Source organism: Notolabrus celidotus, chromosome 10, assembly GCF_009762535.1.
Source record: "Notolabrus celidotus isolate fNotCel1 chromosome 10, fNotCel1.pri, whole genome shotgun sequence".
Lineage (NCBI taxonomy): Eukaryota > Metazoa > Chordata > Actinopteri > Labriformes > Labridae > Notolabrus > Notolabrus celidotus.
In genome coordinates, this window is record NC_048281.1 from 29,631,325 (window position 1) to 29,648,776 (window position 17,452).

Genomic DNA, 17,452 nt, shown 5'->3' on the forward strand with positions numbered 1-17,452 from the left:
TATTTATTCAGTCTATGGTGCCAACATGAAAATTCAGCATCCAGCTTTGCTACAAGCTGGTGAGGAGGCAGGTAGAATTGAAAAGCCTGAGCAGATTCTGAACAGAGCGTCTGATTGTGTGTGATCAGACTCAGGTGGACCACTAATTAAGGACGGGGTGGGCTTCTTCCATATTTTGTGGGTGAGTAAATACGCCAGACGCCCACGTATATGTGCAAAATACTAAAACAGTTGGTTTTTCATGATATGTCTCCTTTAAGACACATTACATTTTCATTGATTTCATTTACCTCTCAGATTTTAAACAACATATTGTTTATGCATGGAATTTGGAAACTGATTGTATACTGTATGTTGTACTACTTCAAAATGCATTATATGTATATTATTTAATTTAAAGAGTGCTAGAAAAAATATTTATCAGCATCAATCTCTACAAACAATGTGACACTCTAAACCCAGGAGGTGTCGGTAGGTTTTTCTTCATTCATAACATAGTTTAAATCATGCACTTTTCCTTTTACCTCTCTGTATCTTTACTCCTGTGTCTCATTGCTCCTCCTCCACTGCTGCAGCTGTCTGTCATTGTGATTCACTGTGTACTGTAGTTTTGCAATGTTGGGCCATTCATCTTTGTGAAACGAAGGCTTTCTCCATCATCTCTGCTGAACCTCAGTTCACTTTTATCCAACAAATTTGTAATTTTTTCGTACATATTTCCAACTTTAATCCAGCAATTTGTCCTTGTCCTTGTTAGGACTGAATTTGAGAAAAACCCGAGGATGGTATCTTAAAAGTATGCACCCTTATTTGGGCGCCATTTTTCATATTCAAAGTTAGTTGGTGCTCTTCCTGTTGAGTTTCAGATATGGTTGTAAGAGGGTTTTTTTGTGTGTCCGGATGCCATGAATATGCGTATACATTTTCATGCATGTAGCTCAAAATAACTCTATGGGGAGGGGTTTTTGAAAATTGAAGGGGGGCGCTACTGAGCACATAATTCCTTTAAACCCAGTGGCTCCTCCCACTGGGCGTCACTGATTACCTAAGTTTAATCAAAAACATTTATTTTTAAAATGTTAAAGCATATCAACATTTTTAAACAATCTCACCTTTAACAACAATATTCTCTGACATTTTTAGAAGGTAATTTATTTAAACTAAACCCCATTTTCAGGCAATAAATTAACGTAACACGTGTCCAGTCTGTCTCTGATCCGTCACAGCACCAAATCTGATAGGATTCTGTTCTAGTCGATGTGTTAACTTCCTCTGGATCCGCTCTGTTTCGTTCCGGCTGCGTCTCTGATCCGGCAGGTCGGAGCCCTCCAGATCAGATACGCAAGTCTTCTATTTATGCCGGATGCCGGAGCACGACGCATCAATCTCAACAGAGCAGATGGAGCGGGACAGGAAGTCAGGTTTCACCAAAACAAAATGAAAACATTCGGTTAATTTTCAGAATAAAACACTCTGTGTTATCACCAGATCGTATTTCACTTAACTACAACAACAAACCGTCATGATGAGCGGAGCCAGGCCTGGAGTCAACAGGTCAGAGGTTTTCAGAGGACCAGAAAGACAACATGGATGAGGAGAGGAGGAGGAGAATCCTTGATTCAGTGATTGTCGCAGGAAAACCTCGGTCACATGACTCCAGCTGTCCGGCGGTCCTGCTCTGTGCTGTGTTCGGAGAACGCAACCGGTGGGTGTTTACGGATGAGCAAGCATGGAGCAGGACTGCAGCGGATCTGAGACTAAGATTCATCTCAGAACGTCTTCCCAAGGATTAAGACTCACACATTGATTCTTTCTGTGTCGAGTTGCAGCCCGAAGCTGGCTCAGACCTCTTGACACCCCCGCATTAAAACATAAGATATTTTAAAATATAAGATCAAGAAAGAAAGACAGTAAAATTAATTAAAAGATTTTATTAAGACTCAGTTTTTTAAAATAAATTGAAATAAAATCTTTTAAAAAATCTAATAAACAAAAGGAAACAAAGAAGGAGTCTGACCTCTGATCACATGGTCACTATTTAGTCACAGATGAGTCAGGCCTTGTATTATCTAAATCAATGACAAATGAAATCTGAACTTTGAGCAAATTTAGAGGGGGAGCAATTTGGATAATGCTCTACAGATTCCTCTGTTGGCATGCTGCAACAAGTTAATGAGGACATGAAAAGGATAAACAAACTGTCAGAGGGCAGCTTGTGTTTGCTTGCTCCTTTTCTAGACTTTTCCTCAACCGGCCAGAAATGAATCTTCTCTCATGCTCCCCATCAGAGCCACGACAAACTGCCTCTTCTAAGCTTGAGTTCTGTTCCTTTCTCTGCTGCTGAATAGCTCCACCTAGACACAGACTTGATTTAACCAGCATGGTCTCTTGAGTTTGAAATGTGTTGTGTTCATAATTGCAGTGTTATTATTTTACAAAACATGCACTGAATGAAAAGACACAAATGGAGAGCAATAAAGAGAAAAGTGCAGTATTGATTCCTGAACAGAGGAGAACTTTGAAAACTCATTTCTGTTAAAGGTGTCTGTGTATTCTCTGGGGTAATGAAGCATTGAACTACACATGCTCCTCTTGACTATAAACATGAATTTATTAAACTCTGCACTGCATGCTCAGCAAAGGTAACCTTTGTCATTCACTTCATTTGTTTGTTTGAGTGTCAACAAGCAATGAAGGCCAATAATGTAGACTCAGCTGTTTCTACATATACCCAGCTGTGTTTGGAGGTTAAATATACACACAGGAAAAGTTACCAAGGTGGATATATCCAATATATCCACCTGCAAGATAAACCTGAAAGTTTGAAAGCTGTGTTCGCCCAGGCTGCTGTCTGCACTCGCTCGTCACATGTTCTGCTGCAGAGAGAGAGAGAGCTGTCCCCAGGAGCTCCATGGGCTGATTGATTTTCTCTGAATTAATGGTTCTGTTGATATTGATCCTTCATAAATTACCAGCTAACTCATAATCTGTGTGTGTGTGCATGTGTGTGTCTGTACCTGTGTGTGGGAAAGTTTTTCTCTTGCCTTCTGGGTAAATTCATGGATTTTGTCAGAGTTTTTTTTTAACAGTTCTTGACTATAAAAGAGATATTTGACATTACTGAAGACCCAGAGCTCGGTGGAGGGATTATATAACCCCCTGGGAGCGTCTTGGGGTCCCCCCAGGAGGAGCTGGAAAACATTGCTATGGAGAGGGGCGGCTGGGTCGGCTTGCTTACTGCTGCCCCCTTGACCCGATCTCAGATAAGTGCATGAAAATGAACGGATGGATGTAAAGTTTTAACATTTTCAGAAAAGGAAAGGTTTTTTTTTGTTATGTTAGCAGCCTCTGACAATTTGCAACTCTGCAACAGTGCTGGTTTCATTAGCATCCCAGTGTGTGATTTCACCGGTGTGATTAGGGTTAGAACCAGAAATAAACTCATGAAAACAGAACCACAACCAAACTCAAGCAAACAGAACCAAAACCAAACTCAAGCAAACAGAACCAGAACCAAACTCATGCAAACAGAACCAGATACAAACCAGGACCAGACCAGGACAGAACCAGGACAGAACTGAACCAGGACAAAACCAGAACAAAACAGAACAAGAACCAGAACAGAACCAGGAGCGACCCGAACCAAACCAGAACCTAACCAGAACCAAACTCAAGCAAACAGCAAAAGAACCAGAACCAGAACCAATTATTAGGTCTAGGGTTAGGATAAGGATTAGGGTTAGGATTAGGGTTAGTGTTAGGGTTAGGATTAGGGTTAGGATTAGGGTTAGTGTTAGGGTTAGGATTAGGGTTAGGATTAGGGTTAGGATTAGGGTAAGTGTTAGGGTTATGATTAGGGTTAGGGTTATGATTAGGATTAGGGTTATGATTAGGGTTAGGGTTATGATTAGGGTTAGGGTTAGGGTTATGATTAGGGTTAGGGTTAGGGTTAGGATTAGGGTTAGGGTTATGATTAGGGTTAGGGTTAGGATTATGATTAGGGTTAGGGTTATGATAAGGGTTAGGGTTAGGATTAGGGTTAGGGTTATGATTAGGGTTAGGGTTAGGGTTAGGATTAGGGTTAGGGTTATGATTAGGGTTAGGTTAGGGATTGGGTTAGGGTTAGGGTTAGCGTTATGATTAGGGTTAGGGTTAGGGTTAGGGTTAGGGTTAGGATTAGGTTAGGGATAGGGTTAGGGTTAGGATTAGGGTTAGGGTTAGGATTAGGTTAGGGATAGGGTTAGGGTTAGGGTTAGCGTTATGATTAGGGTTAGGGTTAGGGTTAGGGTTAGGATTATGATTAGGGTTAGGATTAGGGTTACGGTTAGGTTAGGGTTAGGGTTATGATTAGGATTAGGGTTAGGGTTAGGATTAGGATTAGGGTTAGGGTTATGATTAGGGTTAGGATTAGGGTTAGGGTTAGGGTTATGATTAAGATTAGGGTTAGGATTAGGGTTAGGATTAGGGTTAGGGTTATGATTAGGGTTAGGGTTAGGATTAGGGTTACGGTTAGGTTAGGGTTAGGGTTAGGGTTATGATTAGGATTAGGGTTAGGGTTAGGATTAGGATTAGGGTTAGGGTTATGATTAGGGTTAGGATTAGGGTTAGGGTTAGGGTTATGATTAAGATTAGGATTAGGGTTAGGGTTAGGATTAGGGTTAGGGTTATGATTAGGGTTAGGGTTAGGGTTATGATTAGGATTAGGGTTAGGGTTAGGATTAGGGTTAGGATTAGGGTAAGTGTTAGGGTTATGATTAGGGTTAGGGTTATGATTAGGATTAGGGTTATGATTAGGGTTAGGGTTATGATTAGGGTTAGGGTTAGGGTTATGATTAGGGTTAGGGTTAGGGTTAGGATTAGGGTTAGGGTTATGATTAGGTTAGGGATAGGGTTAGGATTAGGGTTAGGGTTAGGATTAGGTTAGGGATAGGGTAAGGGTTAGGGTTAGCGTTATGATTAGGGTTAGGGTTAGGGTTAGGGTTAGGGTTAGGATTATGATTAGGGTTAGGATTAGGGTTACGGTTAGGTTAGGGTTAGGGTTATGATTAGGATTAGGGTTAGGGTTAGGATTAGGATTAGGGTTAGGGTTATGATTAGGGTTAGGATTAGGGTTAGGGTTAGGGTTATGATTAAGATTAGGGTTAGGATTAGGGTTAGGATTAGGGTTAGGGTTATGATTAGGGTTAGGGTTAGGATTAGGGTTACGGTTAGGTTAGGGTTAGGGTTATGATTAGGATTAGGGTTAGGGTTAGGATTAGGATTAGGGTTAGGGTTATGATTAGGGTTAGGATTAGGTTAGGGATTGGGTTAGGGTTAGGGTTAGCGTTATGATTAGGGTTAGGGTTAGGGTTAGGGTTAGGGTTAGGATTAGGTTAGGGATAGGGTTAGCGTTATGATTAGGGTTAGGGTTAGGGTTAGGGTTAGGGTTAGGTTAGGAATAGGGTTAGGGTTAGGATTAGGGTTAGGGTTAGGATTAGGTTAGGGTTAGGATTAGGGTTAGGGTTATGATTAGGGTTAGGATTAGGGTTACGGTTAGGTTAGGGTTATGGTTATGATTAGGATTAGGGTTAGGGTTAGGATTAGGATTAGGGTTAGGGTTATGATTAGGGTTAGGATTAGGGTTAGGGTTAGGGTTATGATTAAGATTAGGGTTAGGATTAGGGTTAGGATTAGGGTTAGGGTTATGATTAGGGTTAGGGTTAGGGTTAGGGTTATGATTAGGATTAGGGTTAGGGTTAGGGTTAGGATTAGGGTTAGGGTTATGATTAGGGTTAGGGTTAGGGTTAGGGTTATGATTAGGGTTAGGGTTAGGGTTAGGGTTAGGGTTAGGATTAGGGTTAGGGTTAGGATTAGGGTTAGGGTTATGATTAGGGTTAGGGTTAGGGTTATGATTAGGATTAGGGTTAGGGTTAGGGTTAGGGTTAGGATTAGGGTTACGGTTAGGTTAGGGTTAGGGTTATGATTAGGGTTAGGGATAGGGTTATCATTAGGATTAGGATTAGGGTTAGGGTTAGGGTAAGGGTTAGGATTAGGGTTATGGTTAGGTTAGGGTTAGGGTTATGATTAGGTTAGGGATAGGGTTAGGGTTAGGATTAGGATTAGGGTTAGGGTTAGGGTTAGGATTAGGATTAGGATTAGGGTTAGGATTAGGGTTAGGGTTAGGGTTAGGATTAGGGTTAGGGTTAGGGTTAGGGTTAGGCATAGGATTATGATTAGGATTAGGGTTAGGGTTAGGGTTATGATTAGGGTTAGGGTTAGGATTAGGGTTAGGGTTTGGGTTAGGATTAGGGTTAGGGTTAGGGTTAGGGTTAGGGTTAGGGTTATGATTAGGGTTAGGGTTAGGGTTAGGGTTAGGATTAGGGTTAGGGTTAGGGTTAGGATTAGGGTTATAACCAGAACTAAACACATGCAAACAGAACCAGAAACAAACTCAAGCAATCTGAACCAGAACCAAACTAAAGCGAACCGAACCAGAACCAAACCAGAACCAAACCAGAACCAAACCAGAACCAAACCAGAACCAAACCAGAATCAACCAAATCCGAACCGAACCAGAACCGAACCAGAACCAAACCAAACCAGAACCGAACCAGAACCGAACCAGAACCGAACCAGAACCAGAACCGAACCAGAATCGAACCAAATCCGAACCAAACCAGAACCGAACCAGAACCAAACCGAACCAGAACAAAACCGAACCGAACCAGAACCAAACCAGAACCAAACCAAACCAGAACCGAACCAGAACCGAACCAGAACTGAACCGAACCAGAACCGAACTAAAGCCAACAGAACGAGAACCGAACCAGAACCAAACTCAAGCAAACAGAGACAGAACCAAGGATTAGGGTAAGGGTTGTGATTAGGGTTAGTGTTAGGATTAGGGTTAGGGTTAGGGTTAGGGTTAGGGTTAGTGTTAGGATTAGGGTTAGGGTTAGTGTTAGGATTAGGGTTAGGGTTAGGGTTATGATTAGGTTAGGGATAGGGTTAGGGTTATGATTAGGATTAGGATTAGGGTTAGGGTTAGGGTTATGATTAGGGTTAGGATTAGGGTTAGGGTTATGATTAGGATTAGGGTTAGGGTTATGATTAGGATTAGGGTTAGGGTTAGGGTTAGGATTAGGATTAGGGTTAGGGTTAGGGTTACGATTAGGTTAGGGATAGGGTTAGGGATAGGGTTAGGGTTATGATTAGAGTTAGGGTTATGATTAGGGTTAGGGTTAGGGTTAGGATTAGGATTAGGGTTAGGGTTAGGATTAGGGTTAGGGTTAGGGTTATGATTAGGGTTAGGGTTAGGGTTAGGATTAGGGTTAGGGTTAGGGTTAGGATTAGGGTTAGGGTTAGGGTTAGGATTAGGGTTAGGGTTAGGGTTATGATTAAGATTAGGGTTAGGATTAGGGTTAGGGTTAGGGTTAGGGTTAGGGTTAGGATTAGGGTTAGGATTAGGGTTAGGGTTAGGATTAGGGTTAGGGTTAGGATTAGGGTTAGGGTTAGGGTTATGATTAGGGTTAGGGTTAGGGTTAGGGTTAGGATTAGGGTTAGGGTTAGGATTAGGGTTAGGATTAGGGTTAGGATTAGGGTTAGGGTTAGGGTTAGGGTTATGATTAGGGTTAGGGTTAGGGTTAGGATTAGGGTTAGGGTTAGGGTTAGGGTTAGGATTAGGGTTAGGGTTAGGGTTATGATTAGGGTTAGGGTTAGGGTTAGGATTAGGGTTAGGGTTAGGGTTAGGATTAGGGTTAGGGTTAGGATTAGGGTTAGGGTTAGGGTTATGATTAGGGTTAGGGTTAGGGTTAGGGTTAGGATTAGGGTTAGGGTTAGGGTTAGGGTTAGGGTTATGATTAGGGTTAGGATTAGGGTTAGGATTAGGGTTAGGATTAGGGTTAGGGTTAGGGTTAGGGTTATGATTAGGGTTAGGGTTAGGGTTAGGATTAGGGTTAGGGTTAGGGTTAGGGTTAGGATTAGGGTTAGGGTTAGGGTTAGGGTTATGATTAGGGTTAGGGTTAGGGTTAGGATTAGGGTTAGGGTTAGGGTTAGGATTAGGGTTATAACCAGAACTAAACACATGCAAACAGAACCAGAAACAAACTCAAGCAATCTGAACCAGAACCAAACTAAAGCGAACCGAACCAGAACCAAACCAGAACCAAACCAGAACCAAACCAGAACCAAACCAGAACCAACCAAATCCGAACCGAACCAGAACCGAACCAGAACCAAACCGAACCAGAACCGAACCAGAACGAACCAGAACCGAACCGAACCAGAACCGAACCGAACCAGAACCGAACCAGAACCGAACCAGAATCGAACCAAATCCGAACCAAACCAGAACCGAACCAGAACCGAACCAGAACCAAACCGAACCAGAACAAAACCGAACCGAACCAGAACCAAACCAGAACCAAACCGATCCAGAACCGAACCAGAACCGAACCAGAACTGAACCGAACCAGAACCGAACTAAAGCCAACAGAACGAGAACCGAACCAGAACCAAATTCAAGCAAACAGAGACAGAACCAAGGATTAGGGTTAGGGTTGTGATTAGGGTTAGGGTTAGGATTAGGGTTAGGGTTAGGGTTGTGATTAGGGTTAGGGTTAGGGTTGGGGATAGGGTTTTGATTAGGGTTAGGGTTAGGGTTAGGGTTAGTGTTAGGATTAGGGTTATGATCAGGGTTAGGGTTGTAATTAGGGTTGGGATTACGGTTAGGGTTAGGGTTAGAACCAAACTCAAGCAAACCGAACCAGAACCAACTAAAGCAAACAGAACCAGAACCAACTCAAGTAAACAGAAACAAGAACTAAACTCAAGGAACAGATGTAGCCACGATACACAGCCTCCCTTCCATCACCTATATCCTATATCCTCACATGTGATTGGCCACATGGCCGCCATGCTGACCAATCAAAAGAAAGTTCTGCTGTGAGCAGAGCTGGGGCTGAGCACTGTGAGAGCTAAGCAGCGAAAGGAAAAAACTGGGAGCCGGCTCTCTCTCCTGATGCGAGCCGCCTCTTCTGATTCACTATAAAGCATAGGCTCTCAAACCCGCAGCTTCTGATCATGACACATCACTATCACAGCAGCTTCAAGCACTTTGACATAACCGACTGACAGAAATGTGGCAGTGAAAATAAATCAGGTTATTGAGCTACCCTGGTTCCCAGCTTCATATATCCACTATTTACGTTATCGGAATAGGTCTGTTGTTTTTCCTCATCCAATAATTGTTTACCCGGTAGAACACCAAAGTTAATCAGAGACTTGTTGGCAGCATTAGAATCAGAAACATCCTCCTCCTGTGAAACAGCCAGAAACAGAGACATATTCAAACACACACACGTGAGGTCCCTCTGTGTCTCTGGTGTTTACTTTGTATCTCTAACATAACGGCTGACATTAAATGTGCTAGATTTCTTTTTGCAAATTTCGACAAATTACAGGAAGGTAACAAGCCAGCATTGCTGCAGTGGCATCTCTCTGTAGCATCAGACCATTTCAATGCAAGCTGTTGGGGAATGTATCATTTTTTACTTTTCTATTACTTTCTGTGTAACTGAACATCTGACAATAATGTCCAGGACATCGGATAAAACCAGAGGAGTTCCTGTTTTAACGGAAATTTTAATATTGCACAAAACTCAAACCGAATTAAGAATTAATTCCAACCAAAGCTTGCAGAGGCAAAGGGGTTTTTAGTCTTATTTGCATTTGAATTGTGTGTGTCCAGCTTTTCCTCTGTCTTCCTGTCTACTGTTTGGTATTTATTTGGTGTGAAATGTCAGATTGTCATGCTGTATTTTTTGCTTGGAGGCTGAAAATGGTTGCTGCAGAGGAAATAGGCTTGCTGAGACTGAAATAAAGAGTAGCAGGCTCTTTTTGTCATGACAGCTTGGTTTCATCTTATGTTCTGCTTTCATCAGTCTTTTTGAGAAGCAGAAACTAGGTCATCTGTTGACAGGTTACCTCGATGTGCATGATATTGATGTTCTTTTAATTCAAACGGATAAAACAAGGAGTGTGTTGTAAGCCTCCAAGGACTACACCCTTGATGGTGTACAATACAATGTACCATTCTTGTATTTCATGCTCTAACAATATTAGTTAGGTGAATAGAAGGTATACATACTGTGTTTTTTATATTCTCCATAGGCTACAAAAAGTTGAGCAATTCTATTGCAAAGTATTACAATAAAATGTCACAACTCTGTTAATGTTCACTGTGTAAACATTATACAACTCTGCAGTTTAAGGACTTTAAAGTGCAACGGTCAGCAGCTTGTATTTATTTTTGTGCATGGTCTGGGTTAGTTACCTCTCAGAGTTGGACCACGTCCGGGAAGCACATGTCTAGAATGTGATGGAAACTTACTACTTATAAGGCTAAAACTTTCTTTGAGAATTCTTTGTGCTTTAATGAAAATAAGAAATGCATTTTAGAATACTTGTGCAACATTTAAATAGAAAAATACTTTAGTAATTTATAATAAATCCCAAACTGCAGTTATCTTGAACTTACAAGGTTTCCTGGATTAGTGTTAGTTAACAAATACAAAAAGCAAATACAACCAGGTACATTTTATGACTTTTGGTGCACTTTTAGTATCAAATATTGAAAACTCCAAAATCCATATTTCTCTGAATCCCTGCGGCCCCACGGCTGACCTTCCTGGAGGATTGTCTGAGCAGTGGGACGACTCGGGGAGAGCTGTCTCGGGTACATTAAACACGGTGGGCGTCTTTGATAAATAATCTATGTGCACACTGTCCACTCCTCCTTCTTTGGTACCCAATGCAACTCAGCCCACACAAACTAGGCTCTGATATAAAAGGTTGTGCAGCAGCAGCCAGGCACCTTTTGCCCAGCTCTGCCTCTCCGGACTCAGAAGACTAGTCACCATGAAGCTGCTCGCACACATCCTGTGTCTCTGCCTGGCCCTCGCTCTGGCATGGGCCGATGAGTAAGTAGCCTTCCACCTTACATCTATAATGTAACCCAAACAATTTACAAAGTTGATAAAGTTTGTTTCTTTTGAAGCAGCTGCTGATTTTACATTTCTGAAAGCTTTAAAAAATGATTTATTCTTTTTGTGCTCTTCATGAATTTTAAGTTGAATCCTCAGTACAAAGCAGCTTTTCCTTTGCAAAATAAACAGAAGATCTGCTTCAAGAATAACTGTCTTTTTCTTTCCTTTGTACCAGGCCTGAAACCGAAATATCAAGTGAGTTAAAGAAAAAGATCCACTATCAAATTGACATCAGTACTTTAGATTTACTTATGTTTAAACTTTATGTTCTGCAGCCGTCCCTGACCGGTGTGAGGGCTTGGAGATGGATGCTGTTACAGTGAACGAAGAAGGAACTCCATACTTTTTCAAGGGTAAGTCGTTACATACGGAGGACTCATGATTGAGATTCATCTTCATGCTCTAAATACTGTTTTATCTTAACATTGTGTTCTGTATTTCTGCTCAGGTGACTTCCTGTTCAAGGGTTTCCAAGGCTTACCAGAGCTGTTCAATGAGACCTTTGCTGAGCTGGATGACCTTCACCACCTGGACCACGTAGACGCTGCTTTCATTATGCACTACGAGGAAAGCCCCACCGACCATGACCGCGTTCACCTCTTCTTGGTATGGTCTGAATCTTTCAGCTGAGACTCAAACGTTGAATGATGTCCTGTTTGACTGAATGATTCCAGTATTTCACAATCTCATCATTATAAAACTGCCATGCAATAGAGGTTAAAGTCCTATTGTTGTTTTAGATAGTATCTGAGTTTTCTAACCTTTACTTTATGGTGAATCTGTCAAAAAGCTGAAATGTGACGTATGCAACAAAGGAGCTTTTAATATCACAGTTATTCATGCCACTACTTAGCTATGAGGGGAACTATGCACAGTCCAGAATGAAAGTTAGAGTTTAAAGTCAAGAAGTGTGAGACAGCATAAAATTCAGTGTATAAGACACGCTTTATACCTTTTCTTCTGTCTAAAAAGTGGGCTGTGTCACTCATACCAGTGTGGCCAATATACCACTATGAAATAGAGTCGGGTATTTTAGTGTATCATGGGATTTATCCAGATGATGGCAGTTCAAGCAAGCAGCCACTTTGCTGTGCAGAGCATATTAGGATACGTAGTGGCTCAGACCAGGCAGGCGATGTCACTTTTTAACAGCTTTTCTCCCTCATTAGGTCATATTCAGGCATCTAAAGAAAACAGTGGTATGCTAATGTCAAACCGGCACCAGTTTGGTGGTGCAACTTGGTCATGGCGAGTGAGTCTGTTGGTACTACACAGTTATTAACACATGCCGTGAACAGATCGTATTATAAAAGAGCTGCACAGCTGTAGAGAAACTGCATGTTGTGGACTCTGCTGAACCAAGCGGCAACCTCCAGTCTGAAAATATGAAACCTATGCGGAAGTGTTGAAAGCTGCAGTTCATTGAGCATCCACTTGAGGCTGGCTGCAGAAACACCAGAAACCACATACACACCAATTCAAAAAAGACGATCTTTGCAGCATTAATAAACATGTTTACAGCCTGGTTCAAAAAACAGCTTCGGACTAAAGAGCTAATTTCTTATTGGCACACTCTGTACGGGGGGGGGGTGAATTTTTTTATAATGCAACGGTTCAGAAGATATTAAGATTATGAGTTTTGCCCATTTAAGGACATGACTGACTTGAATGACAGGCGGGAACACATAGCTGTTGGCTAGGAGGCTCAAACCCCGCCTCTTTACCTCACACTAGCTCGCCAGCAGTTAGGTTGAGTTCAGAATTTCCAATATGGCTCCCGCCGGCAATTGGCTTCAAAACGGTGCTCAGGAACAGATGGGTTACGTCACGGATACTATGTCCATTATTTATACAGTCTTTGGGCTGAACACAATGGAAATCATCATGCAGAAAGACATTTTAAACCCATTTCCCTCTGAGAGACCCCAAAAACAGACTGCATCTTATACCGATGCAACCTATATTCCAGGTTTTATGGCACTCACATGCAGTTAGATGAGAGAATAATCTATTTAAAGAGACTGTCTTTCATGTGATGGCTAAGAGAAAACGAGTGCTCAAATGTGCATCAGAGAAAACAGGCAAGGAAGAAAAGAACAGTGAAGCAGAACATGAGGGATGTGCGAATGAAGAAAAGTATATAAAAATGCTTTAAGAAGACAACAAATAAATTAGGGCTAACAGATCATCAGGATAAAAGGGGATAGGGACCACAGCTGGGCAAACAGAGAACTGCAGTTTGGTAAAGGGGAATTCGTGTGATAATATCAGTACGCTGGTTGAATCACATGCTGTAAAATAGTGTCTCACTGGACTGATACATTTCTTTATTTGACTGTGTTATCATAACTTCTCGTCAGCTTATCTTAAACTCATCATTCCTCTGATACAGGACGACCAGGTGTTCATCTATTTCCAACATAAGCTGGAGGAAGGTTACCCCAAGAACATCTCTGAAGTGTTCCCAGGCATTCCTGACCACCTGGATGCTGCTGTTGAGTGTCCCAAATCAGAGTGTGAGGAAGACTCTGTCATCTTCTTCAAGGGTTGGTGTACTTTTAAACCTACCATGATCACTTTGTGTTATTCAGGCACATTTAAATCAAGCCTATGCTCTTGAATACACTCTATTGCACATCATACTCTGAAGTAAAACAGTGACAATGAAACCAGAGCACTTACATGTTAGGAGGTGTACTTTTAATCCTATATTGCTCACCATATGAGGTGTCGACATATCAGCCTGCACTCCTTGTTATTTCTTCAGCACCTCAAAGTATCTGCAGTGTCTTCAGAATATATCTCTAACCTCCTGTGTGGTTGTTTGCTGTAGGACACGATATCTACCATTACAACGTCAAAACCAAGGCTGTACATGAGAAAGACTTTATCTCCATGCCAAACTGCACGTCTGCTTTCCGCTTCATGGAGAACTATTACTGCTTCCACGGACACATGTTCTCCAAATTCGACCCAAAGACCGGCTTTGTGCACGCCAAATACCCCAAAGAGGCCCGCGACTACTTCATGAGATGCTCCAAGTTTAGTAAGTGAAGAAGTTAATGTGTGTTTATGCATTCTGAAAAAGTGTTGTTTTACAGTTGCAAATCATTCAAATATCAGTTTTAACTTGACTTATAATGTTGGGATCATTTGTGTAACTGATGAGACCATGTTCTCCTTTGCAACCTCGATCTCCTTTGAGTCTTTTCCCTCACTCAAGGCAAAACATGCGTTCAAAGTGAGATATTAGTTTTCTCCTTAACACTCTCACAACCTCATACTGCAAATAAAGTGAATGTTTTATCTGTTTACTTTTGAAGAGCATCTGTTTTTATCTGTAGAGCATTTATCTGGCTTCAGTGTGTGAGTCTTAATCCTTGGGAAGAAGTTCTGAGATGAATCGAATAATTAAAGGGTTCATTTCAGTTCAGACAAGATCAGTTGTGATTCTGTGTCCGGCGGGACATTAAGACTCTGCAAGCTATGGACTTCAGAGCAGTAAGGGGGCTGATTATTTATGATAATCCCTCCTAATTTACATGAATAATAAGACCCAGCACTATTTACTATGTACGTTAAGTTACATAAGTACACAGACAGAGAGAGAGAGAGAGAGAGAGAGAGAGTAGATTAAACATAACTGGCCGCATATAAAATATAAATGTTCAAAGTGTTTGCTGTGTGTTTTTGTTGATTCTGTGTTTTGTTTTTAACTCTGTAAAGCACTTTGAATTGCTCTTTGTATGAATGGTGCTTTATATAAACTTGCCTTCCCCCCAGCTGCAGATTTAAATGCTGTTTGTGTTCTTGGGAGCAGTTTCATTTGTTTGAGGTTGATGTTAAAAGTGTGTAAGAATTGAAGATAAATACTACAGTAGTGAAGTTGGAGTCAGTTGAACATAAGCATCGTGTTTGTTGTTCAGGTGACGAGAGCGACGACGTGGAAAGAGAGCAATGCAGCCGTGTTCACTTTGATGCCATCGCAGCTGACTCAGCTGGCAACACGTGCGCCTTCAGAGGTGAGAACTTACTGCATGCTATATCACAGCACAGCCATAAATTGTATGTATACATGTCCACTCTGGACTTCCATAAAACATACCTTCTATTTCAAGCTCTGTCCACCAATCAGAACTGAAGGAGCAGAACATCTCCAAGAACTTCTTCCTCGTCGGGATGCCTTTTGCATCACACTTTGAATTCCCTGGATGACTGAGAACTTTTGCACATACATTGTTTGTCAAAGGACCGTCCTTTTTTGATTGTGCAGTGTCACTGAGTGATCTCTGATTGATTCCTCTGTCTCTCAGGCCATTACTTCCTTCATAAAGAAGTGAGCAACGGCACACTGCATGCTCACACCATCGAGAGCGCTTTCAAGGAGCTGCACAGTGATGTGGACGCTGTTTTCTGTCACAATGAAAACGCCTACATGATCAAGGTAAACTGAAAAGACCTGAACGCACGTCCATAATATCAGTCTTGTCATCCTTTTTTCATTAAGAGTGAAACTCCTTTCCTTTTTTTTCTCCTTCAGGGTGACCATATATTTGTTTACAACGTGGCTGCCAAGCCCTACACCCTCCTGGATGGTTACCCCAAGCCTCTGAAGGAGGAGCTGGGCTTCGATGGTCCTGTTAATGCTGCATTTGTCTGTGAAGAGGGTGTTGTTCACGTCGTTAAAGGTACGGACAAAGACAGCATCTATTAGAAAACAAGGGGCTCGTGACAATCAGACTCTAGCCTCTTGGGATGTGTAAGTTTAGTCGACCTAATTAACAAAAGCAAGAACTTGTTGCATTCCTTTATGTAACCCTGAGGTCAAAAAATGTGTCACTTTCTGTCCTGACTTGGACACTTTTTGACCTGCATATAACCTGATTAATAACTGCTGCTAAACTACCTCACAAATGACCAGGTCGAAGAGAAAACTTAGAGCTAGATGTTTTAGATTAATCAGCAATAAATGAATGCATACATTCCAGTATGTACCACACTCACGTCTCTCCTTCCCTGCCTTCATGCAGGTCAGAGCATGATATCTGTGGATATGAAGACGACCCCGCCCGCCACTGTAATCGAGCATCCCATTTTCAGCTTTAAGAGAGTCGACGCCGCCTATTGCCACAGTGGAGGACTTGAGGTGATTGTTGGCAACCACTACTACCACTATGAGAGCCCCATGTTGTTTGCCACAGGCAAAATGATCCCTGAGCAGCACAAGGTCTCCATGGAGATGTTCGGCTGTGATCACTAAGTGGTTCGCTTTGAAAGACTGAATTGATCGAGCAGAGCTTCACATACAGCAAGATGAAACATGGAAACAAATGCACTGCCAACATCATGCAGGAGGATGCAATGTCTCATTCCCCTTTTGTATTTCTGTTTTCATACTTCACATAAGCAGTGGTCATCCTGGCAAAGGATATTATGTGTTTTCCTGTGGTTCATTTTGTACAGCGTTGTTGTGAATAAAGTGGAGAGGCAACACACAACAGTCTGTTTTGTCAGGTTGGTCATATTCATTTAATGTTATTTCTGACTGGCCCTAACAGAGTGGTGATCCCCCTTTTTTATAGCACAGGTAACACAAGTTCTTGTTTCTCACCAGTAGAGGGCACAAGAGTTCCACTTCAGGAACAAGGCTGTTATCAGCAACCAGTGACTTCAGTTGGTCTGTGTATTTTATCTCTGTGTTATTTCTCTCCAGCAGAGTGGCACAGATAAGTCAGTGCAGGTGTGATATTTTATTCCACTGACAGAGAGGTTTGAGTTGACCCCATGGTGATGGTGTTTTTGGTCTAAAACAGGGAAATGGAAATCTGCAATTTGAAAACAATCCAAGCAGTTACAGTTTAAAAAAAGTTTTCATCTCGGTTAAAGTGATAACTCAAGATAATTCAAATTCATCGATCACATTTATAATTTCAATGTAAGACACCTGGGAGTAGTTCAATCCTTCAAACCATGTTATAAGGTCAGTGATTCTTTAGAAGTTCACTTACAAAATCTTTAAGTCAAGTGATCTCTGGCTCTTTCCAGACACATGATGCGTATGGCTGTAGCTGCAAGTGTAGACTTTAGTCTTTAAAACGTCAAACATTGTAAACATTTTCCTCTCACATCTCTGTTGATACTGTTTTTATGACAATTCAACACCATGAGGTTGTTGAATAGTTGGGTTTTTTTTACCTTAGCGACTGTGAAGTGGAATATATGGACTCCCCTACCCAAAATAAACCCTTACGAATGATGGCGAGAGAGAAATATAAGAGAAGTAAGTCTGAGAAACAATGAAACTCTAACAAAGTACTAAACAAAGATGGTGAACATGGTACCTGCAAACCATCAGCATGACATTCAGTGTTCTCTTGAACTTGGTACTAAGCTTACATTACCATTTAGCTTAAGCAACACCTCTGTAC

General features: G+C 41.6%; 2 protein-coding genes across 4 annotated transcripts in view; one reads left to right on the forward strand and one right to left on the reverse strand.

Moving 5' to 3' along the window:
- ankrd50l (ankyrin repeat domain 50-like) overlaps positions 1–17,452 on the reverse strand; it is a 144,627-nt gene that overhangs the window by 34,468 nt on the left and 92,707 nt on the right. The gene's annotated exons all lie outside the window — the stretch shown is intronic.
- hpxa (hemopexin a) lies at positions 119–16,524 on the forward strand. Its single transcript, XM_034693392.1, has 11 exons — positions 119–181; positions 10,801–10,958; positions 11,200–11,219; positions 11,300–11,377; positions 11,473–11,630; positions 13,417–13,570; positions 13,858–14,070; positions 14,951–15,046; positions 15,338–15,468; positions 15,565–15,712; positions 16,055–16,524. The coding sequence occupies exons 2-11, from the start codon at positions 10,897–10,899 to the stop codon at positions 16,282–16,284; spliced, it is 1,290 nt and encodes a 429-aa protein (XP_034549283.1). The 5' UTR covers positions 119–181; positions 10,801–10,896; the 3' UTR covers positions 16,285–16,524.